This window comes from Epinephelus moara, chromosome 3 (genome assembly GCF_006386435.1).
Source record: "Epinephelus moara isolate mb chromosome 3, YSFRI_EMoa_1.0, whole genome shotgun sequence".
Lineage (NCBI taxonomy): Eukaryota > Metazoa > Chordata > Actinopteri > Perciformes > Serranidae > Epinephelus > Epinephelus moara.
Window position 1 is genome coordinate 2,348,061 of NC_065508.1, and position 9,265 is coordinate 2,357,325.

General features: G+C 39.8%; 1 protein-coding gene across 1 annotated transcript; it reads left to right on the forward strand.

Moving 5' to 3' along the window:
* The first annotated feature begins 620 nt into the window (after positions 1-620).
* Positions 621-2,249, forward strand: LOC126387842 (ependymin-1-like). Its single transcript, XM_050040557.1, has 6 exons — positions 621-765; positions 964-995; positions 1,100-1,237; positions 1,329-1,515; positions 1,602-1,683; positions 1,799-2,249. Exons 1-6 carry the CDS (start codon positions 624-626, stop codon positions 1,923-1,925), a joined length of 708 nt encoding a protein of 235 aa, XP_049896514.1. The 5' UTR covers positions 621-623; the 3' UTR covers positions 1,926-2,249.
* The last annotated feature ends 7,016 nt before the right edge of the window (positions 2,250-9,265 follow it).

The following is a 9,265-nucleotide window of genomic DNA, read 5'->3' on the forward strand; positions in this document are numbered from 1 at the left end:
GAGTTGTTTTTTGTATCTTTCTGGAGGGCATAGGTGTAGATTTTGGGAGTGACACAGAGGACACAGTCCCCCTCAACGTTCAGGACATGTGCATCCCCTACCCCCCTGCAGCCATCCTACGTTCATACCAGCTTCGGCTAAATTAAGGGTGAGGAGTTTGGTGAACCTAAGGTGACATGAAGATGATCTCAGTTTCATACAGGCTGCATCCATGTCAATCTAGGCTTTTCGGTCGATAGCACATACCTCTTAACTTAACTGTAAATGGGCAGCTGTTATCACTAACCATACAGTTAAATAATGCCAAAATAAGATGAAGAGATGGCTCTGTTTCCCTCCAAGAGCCTTGATGATTCTCTATAATCGTCCCCACTTGACCTCCTGTTTACATATGACCCTCTGAAAGGCACAGAGATAAACAATGCACAAAAGCATCTGAGGACAGCTGCACAATCACAAAAGAAAAGATAGCTTAAGAAAATCGTTTCATCGGGTCACCACCAGCTGGGCCTCGTTTGTTTAGACAGCTTGATGTTTGAAGTCCTGGGTCGTTTTACGCAACACCTATTGACTCCACCGGGTTTCATCCCTATAAAAGCAGCAGTAACTTCGCTCAAAGTTAGATGCGCTTAGGGTTGTTTCTGCCATCTCGAACTCTACTTTGTGACTCCCACCGGACCAGGAAAATGTACGCGGCTGTTACGCTCTTCGTCTTCATGTGCTTGACTGCCACCACCCATGCAGATCATCACCATCAGCCTTGTCGTAAGAATTTGCAGTTCTATCATTTTGTGATTTGATTTTGAGTTGTCCGTGTGTTAGGTAGCGTTCAAGATCACTGCATTTCCTATTTGCGTCAACAGTACTCAAAGGTCTTTGGTTATTAGTTTTAAATGTGTCTAAAGTCTAATATCTTGTATCAGCATGCGTAAGTCCCGTCTAACTGACAACGTTGTCTTTCAGATGCACCCAATATGACAGGATTCATGTCTGTGGTGAGTTTTTAAATGTGTCTGTCAAGGCCAGTGGTTCTTCTGGTACTTTTGAAACACAGCATTAAACTCTTTCTGTTTGTCTCTGAATGCATGAATGAAACCAGATATCCCTAAAGGGTGAAATGAAAGCATATGGAGCATTCACCTATGATTCAATGGGCAAGAAACTGCGATTCAGATCAAACGAGAGCCACCCCTCAAACACATCACTAGGTCTGGATCTGCTGATGTTTTTCGATGATGTAAGTCAGTTCTGTTTTTAAAAAAAAGTCACCTTTTACTTGATGCTGTGTTGCACCCTGACGAATGAATTTGTGTGTACATGTGTTGCAGGGAGTATTCTACGAGATTGACAGCAAAAACCAGAGCTGTGAGAAAAAAGCATTGCAATGCACCCAGCACCCCCTAGATATTCCCGATGATGCAACATTTGTGGCTACGGTCAACTGTGGGAGTCCATCCATTGAAGGCGAGGGATTGAAAGCCAATGTATGGACAGGAACAATGTCAGACAAGAAAGGTGTGAGAGCTTCTATAAAATCATATGTATAGTAATATGTGCCAGAGTTCTTTATGACTTGAGTGTTTCCATCTTTCTCTTTTCAGGTCACTACTCCATGAGTGTGACCATGGGATGTTTGCCAGTGTGCACACTGTACTTCCAGGAGTCCTCATCATTCATTATCAGGTTGGTGAAGTGTTTTTAAATGCTTGGGGCGATCAACACTTTGTGGTATCTGTTACCCACGCAGGCCATGATGAATGTCCTTTAAAAATGTCATTTTTGTGTCACTCTCTCACAGCCTCACAGAGGTTGAAATCGAGATCAAGGATCCTGACCTCCTCACCGTGCCCACCTTTTGTCTGGGACAGCCTCTGGAGGAGACACCTGAAGGGACGGTCCATAGCTTCCTCAACGAGTTCATGTAGATGAAACCCTGCCAGCAGAAAATCAAACCCCTATTCAAGTGTGGGCTGCCAGAACCTTAGACTTTTCTCTGCTTTTTTAATGTGTGACTCGAGTTTTTCGTGTGACACTGCACTACATCACATCTGTTTCAATCTTCCACTCCCCTATGAAGCTGTGGCTTTGAATGGATCATCCTGTATACATACACTTTGATGTAAAGGAAAGAGATATGACATGGATTATAGAATTAGTCATAATTACTAACAGTATGGTGGCTCTTCATGTTGGTATTGCATACAAAACCTGTAAGATATGATTAATGGAACAATAAAATGTCAAAGCTGTTCAAGGTGTGAAGAGACTTTTCTTTTGCATCCAAGATAATGACCTTAAGTGTTTTCACTTGACTTTGTACAACTTTAATCCAACTATGGTTTGGAAATGGAATATAATAAAAGTATTTTTTCTGTAGTCTATAATCACCTAATAAAATAAGAAGTGTTGCCTTAGAATAGAGACAGAGAGGCCTCTGTGGGTAATTTGGCTCCTGGTAAAAACCTCCTGAACATCTGGATCTTAAATTAAGGAGGAAATAGGTGTGCACAGATTAGCAGATGCTGGCCAGCAGCCTATCTCTGCCATGCCGCCAGCGTTGAAAAAATACTGATTTGTAACATAGAACTGATTTATCCAGTGATTTTTTTTTTGATTAGTGGGGGAGGAGACGTCTGCGGATAATTTAGCTCATGGTAAAAACCTCAGAAATAAGGTGAACACACATTAAGTTATCAGAGAAAGTAGAGCACAGATTAGCAGGTGGCAGGCTAGCAGCACATCTCCAACATGCGAGAAGCATCAGAGAAACCCTGATTTGAAATGTAAATCTGCTTTATCCAGTGTTTTTACCAGTTTAAATACCCAGGTCCATTTGTTTTGGAGAGGAAGAGTCATGGCAGCAGCAGTCGAGCTAATGCCTGCGGAAATGTCCCCAATTTCAGTAGGCTCTAGACTGTGACTGTGACTTTTAACTCATAAACTCACCTCTTTTTATTCTTCTAGCTTGGCTACATGTAAACCTTAAAAAGGACCCTGTTAACCACTGTTTTTCAGTGTTTCTCACCAAGAAGCATGTTTATCCTCGAGGCCAGCCACAATGGGTGTATCTCTTAGCTTACAAAACATCTACAAAGCCTAGGGCTGGGCGGTATGGCCTAAAATCAATATCACGGTATTATTTTGGGGGGATGCGGTGACAGTATGATATCGCGGTATCGTCTTCTCTCATTTTTTTTACACCTTAAATAAAACAATTTAAAAAGCCATACAAGTCTAGGATGGAAACTATTTATCGTCAGGAGTAAAATGGTTGCTAATCCATCTATTATTGTGTATAAAACTTTATATAGTATGTATAAACGTTAGAGGGAAGAGGGAGGGCCGGCGGCTCCCGGGCCCCCTTCTCCCGCGGGCCTGGGTTTGGTGCGGTCGGCCAGGCCACCTCCATCACGTAGCGAGGGAGGTGCGTGAGGCAGGCAGGCAGGCAGGCCGGCGGGCCCCGTTCTGCCGCCGGAGTACTGCGGTATGAAGTTAACCACAAAAGCAGTACCGCGGCTCGTTTACTGCGGTAGGTTACCGTCACCGCAAATACCGCCAAGCCCTAACAAAGCCTGAAAAGACACAGGTGTGAATAATACAAGCAGGAATTCGTAATACCTGTGACCTCTGTGCCAAATTTCAGTCTCCTAGGGCAAACACTAGAGATGTACCCATACCACTTTTTCCTTCCCGATACCGATTCTGATCCCTGAACCTTAGGTATCTGCCGATACCGAGTACCGATCCGATACCAGCACGTAAAATAAAAATGGATGGGATATGAATTGTTGTATGTCTCAACTCCTAAAACTCTGTGTAAAATATTAAGAAATAAATACATAATAGTAGAATCAATGCCATAAAACTTTATTATTATTATTATTATTATCCAGTGTTGACACAGGTCAAGACACAGGTTAAAGTGCAGCCACACAATTTGGTAAAAAAGACATTTTAAAGGCTACAGTAGAATGCTTTTAAACTCCGCTCTGCCTGTAGCGTGCATGCGTAATGACGTGAGGCATGACATGGTATCGGACTGGTCATAGGCTGTACTCGCCGATACCGATACCGCATTTTAGGCAGTATCAGAGGCATTTCAGATACTGTTATCAGTATCGGAAAAACTCTACAAATTAGGTGAGCACACATTAGCTGATGCCGGGCTAGCACAGAATAGATAAATGAGAAGAGCCCTCCCTGTTCTTTATACTTTCTGTGCATTCTGTCGCCTAGAAATATTTCATCAAGGAATGTGTACTACGCAATGCAGATTATTAATGTTCTGTCCAGTGCCAGTTGATTAAATACAATGTCAGGAACAGGCAACATTGTAAACACAGTATCAGCTGAACAAAGTTTGAACTTTAAAAACTGACTGTCAGAGTCACACAACAGTGTTAATGTAAGTAAGAATATTATATTATAAATCAGTACATATGAATGTACATCAGTATGATTATTACAAATAGATATATAATATATAAAAGTCAATGTTCACAGGCTTGTTTCAGTTTCAGCCATTGTTTTACTTTTGTGTTAAAAGCCTTGAGCTCTGTCAGTGTTTTTATTTCAGATGGTAATGTATTCCATAGGTTGTATTTCAGGTCTGGAGGCCAGTCTATGTTGTATGTCATGTCAGAGTCAAAGCAGTCATAATAACATGCTAGAATTAAGCAACCAAAATATAACAATAAAAAAAACTAACAATAATTAAATTATTGTGATCATTTCCTAGTGACTGAGAAAAAAACACACATTTTTCTGTGAGACTAACTTCACTTGACAATCTGTGCAAACTCCACACACTGATGAATTGTTGTGTTCATATTCCAAGTTAATACAGTCAGATTATTTGGAGCACAGAGGCCGTCAAGACTATAGAAACAAATCTTGAAAGCTAATTTTCTGGATGATTCAAATAATTCTGTGATATCAGCCGGAGTATCACAAGCAGTTCGCACTTTATGCATCATGTGAGCAGCAGACTGAACCCAGTATTTACAGTAGAGGCAGTAAAAAAGAAACATGTCTATACATCAACTGGAGAGCTGGGTCTCTTTCTTTTTCTCTCTTTCCTTCCTTCTTTCTTTCTTGACTAAATTTTGAGTACTGTTTTCAGTTTGGTACGTTGAGAGCAAGTCTACCGGAGTCACATTCCTTCTGTGTACACACACGTACTTGGCAAATAAAGCTGATCCTGATTCTTTCTCTCTATCCAGTCTAATAAAACATGACACAAAGATATTATCTGAATATGGTACATGGTCACATATTTTGTTTTGTTGATTTTCAGTTGATTCATATACTCAGCATTCAACTACGCTGACGATTGGGCCCCGTTATTCATAAAAATGAATCTGCCTAAGAATGATCCAGATTTGGAATATCCTGTGTTTTGCTGTCCAGGATCAGCCAATCCATCTCACTTTGGTGCCGTTTTTTCCAGAGTAACATTGGATTGGATCACCCTGTTATAAAAACAAACTTTACAAGATTACCAAATTTGGATATCCACTGCTCTAAACAGGACTACATATCACAATGTAGGCAGTCTGTCAACACACTGCAATCACCACTTGTTGCCATTGGTTCTGCCAAAGAAAACGAAGCAGAGATCTTCCAGACTTTAAGCATTTCAGAACGGAAAAAACAGCAGTCAGTATCAAACAGAAAGCATTTAATAGACAGCCTAAAGTCTTCTTTATCGCAGCAACGGTTCAGAAAATCACAGATCACATGCAAAATGTAAATAAATGTGTATTTTTTAACTATGTTTTGTTCCTGAAATCCACCCTGAATCAAGGCATCAGGATGATTTTAATCAAAGGTATCCCAATCCTATGAAAAACTTCTGAGCAACACAAAATGAAGGTTTGATCAATATCAAAAGCAAGACTGGATTACGTGATCTAATCTGATTTCAATATCTTGTTTCCCGCTTTTGAACAACCCATTTTCAAGATTTGATCCAATCCACTAGCTGAAATCTGATTGGATTACTTTTGAACAACTGGGCCCTGGATACCACTGAATAAGAATCATGAGTCATCATAGTTGGAGGGAATTGATATCAAACTGTAAAAAGTCTTTCAAATGAATCGAAATAAAAGTTGTGTTGTTTATTTAAAAAGCAAGATACGTCTGGTCTTTTCTCCATTTACTCTTGTTGCTCTTACAGCTGCTGTTATGGATCCAGATGCCACTAATCTGAGTGTTGTTGCTACAGTCTGACGTTTGCTGCCACCAAGAGGCCAAAGAATTAATCATTGCAGGTTTCAACTCAGTCTCCAGACTTACAGCAGACTTCAAGGCATTAGCAGAGTGAACATTTGAATTGAGATGGTTGCAAAATATCTGACAGGAGAGCAGCTGCATTAATCCAATAGAGACTTTCATTTGTCGGCCATGACGTTCACTGTGGGAAAAGTGACACATTTGACCAAGACCTCTTTATTGTCCTGTAGACACTCAGCAATAACTCAAGAACAGCTGCTGTGACTGGCTATCAGCGGTCAGCTATCCACTAGCTTACATAGAGGTGACTGTGTTAAATTCAAGTAGAACAATACACATATATCATTTGTTAAGATGTCTTTCCTTTGTCCGTCTATCTGAATGTTTTCCACCAAAGGACCCTTCAACACTAAACTTTCATACTGAGAGACATAGTCACAGGCCTCAGCCATAATACTGTAACAGTTCAGTACAGTGCATCTCCAGTTTCACCAAAATTATTAAAGATTCAAACAGCTCCAGGAATTACTGGTTGCATATCTCACATGATTATTTTGGAATTGTCTTTAAAGGGAAGCCAGTGCTAACACTATGAGTGAGGCTATTTATACATAGGCTGCTAAACTAATTTGAACTCACTTGTAGATTCATTTTGTTACAGCAGCCCTGCCTGTGAATATTTTGTCTATCCCAATTTGCATAGCGAATGTGGAGAGGGGAGGAATGTGAGAAACTATTTTGATTACGTTATTGTACTGAACATACTGCTCCTTTTTAGTCTAATAAGAAGCAGCTGCTATTGGCACCAAAAAGAAAAACTTCCAAAAAGGGACCAAACAAAAAAGCCTAACAAAGACAAACATGTTTCCTGCACTGGTCTGCTTTGATTGTGCATTAAACTATTGTAAGAAATAAATCCTGACAGCTCTCTCTCGCTGCTGCCAGAGTCCTCACCAACACCAAGAGAGTGGAGCACATCACACCAGTGCTTAAGTCACTGCACTGGCTTCCTGTGTGTGAAAGGATAGACTTTAAAATCTTGTTACTTGTCTATAAAGCACTAAATGGTCTCGGGCCTAAATACATCTCTGATATACTTGTACGTTATGAAGCATCCAGACCCCTCAGATCATCTGGAACAGGTTTACTCAGTGTTCCCAGGATCAAAACCAAACAAGGTGAAGCAGCCTTTAGTTTCTATGCTCCCCGCCTGTGGAACAAACTTCCAGAATATCTGAGGTCGGCTGAAACTGTCAACTCATTTAAATCAGGGCTTAAAACATTACTATTTACTGCAGCTTACCAGTGAACTAGATATGTAACTTATTGTTAGGATAATCTGTAGCTATTGTTTTTATATTTGTCTGCTGTTGCTTTATGTTTGCTTATTAAATGCATTTCTGCACTGTTTTTAACTATTTATTGTCTTGCTTTTAGCTCTTATTTTTAATGATCTATTGTTCCTTTAATGTTTTATCTTAACGTATTTCTCTTGTAAAGCACATTGAATTGCCTTGTGTATGAATGGTGCGATATAAATAAAATTGCCTTGCCTTGCCTTGCCTCTCTATATATTTTATTGAGTAGATAAAATGCTAACTTAAGCTTTTATCTTGTTGTGATTCATTTATTTAGCATAAGGAGGAAGCAGGAAACCATGCATTTGCTGTAAAAAAAAAAAGCTTCATAGGTGCTGAACAAAACAAAAATATAGTATGGATGGTTTTGTTCATTTGTTTGCATCAGACAGTTTACAGAATTTCACTCAGCGTGCAGCTTTTGTTTGTTTGTTCTTCCTCAAAGGTGTCAGGTAAGTGCAGACCTTTTGTCCATCATGCTGAAACATTTACCCACAGTTATCAAACTGACCCAAGTCTTCAAGATAAAATGATCACACATTGATGTTAGTTACCAAAAACAATGTTTAAAGTTTTTTTGTTAGCTTTATGATAGTTTATCCATTACTTCAGTAGCCTAATTGGGGTATGAATGAATAAAACAAGTGGGCAGCATACATGAAAAATCCCCCAGAAAATCCTCCATAAACTGCAGATGGTTCAGAATTCTGCCGCCCGTATTATCACTAGGAACCCATCCACCTGTCATATCACACCCATCTTGTCTCCCCATCACCTACCGCATCCACTATAAGATTCTACTGAGCTACAAGGCCATCCACAGCCTCGCCCCTCTGTACCTCTCTGACCTCCTTCCTATCACCATACCTGCTCGCACCTCAGATCCTCTTCATCTATTTACCTCGCTGTCCCCTCCGTTCGCCTCACTACCATGGGGGGCAGAGCATTCAGCCGCTCTGCTCCCCAACTCTGGAATTCACTCCCCCCTGACCTCCGAAATATTGATTCACTCCCACACTTTCACTCCAGGCTGAAAACTCACCTGTTCCGGCTTTCCTACTCTCGTTGAGTGGGTAAGCCTGAACAGATGTTTTGTTTATGTTTTTGTTTACTTTTTAAACTGATATTTGTTTGTTTGTTGTTAAATGTTTAATTATCTTGTACTTTGTATTTTATTGTATTTTACTCTGTATTTTACTCTGTAAGGCGACCTTGAGTGTCATGAAAGGCGCCCAGAAATAAAATGTATTATTATTATTATTATGAAATAGGCTAAGCAGGTAAAAACTGGTGATTATGATTTTGTAATGATTCACTTCAGTCATGATGGGGTGATGATCAGAGGTGTGTAGAGTAGCCAAATATTGTACTCAAGTAGGAGTACTGATACTTTAGAACAATTTACTCAAGTAAAAGTAAAAAGTATTTTTGCATTAAAACTACTCTGAAAAGTACAATTTATCCAAAAAGTTACTCAAGTAAATGTAACTGAGTAAATGTAACTAGTTACTACCCACCTCTGGTGATGATGTGGAAATGTGCGAGAACATTAATCCTCCTGTCAAACAGCTCATGGTTAAAGACCTTATAATGACAGGAAGGTGTTCCTAATATTTTGGAAATGAATGTGGATTTACAGTAGTAATAATTACATGGATTATAGACTGTGT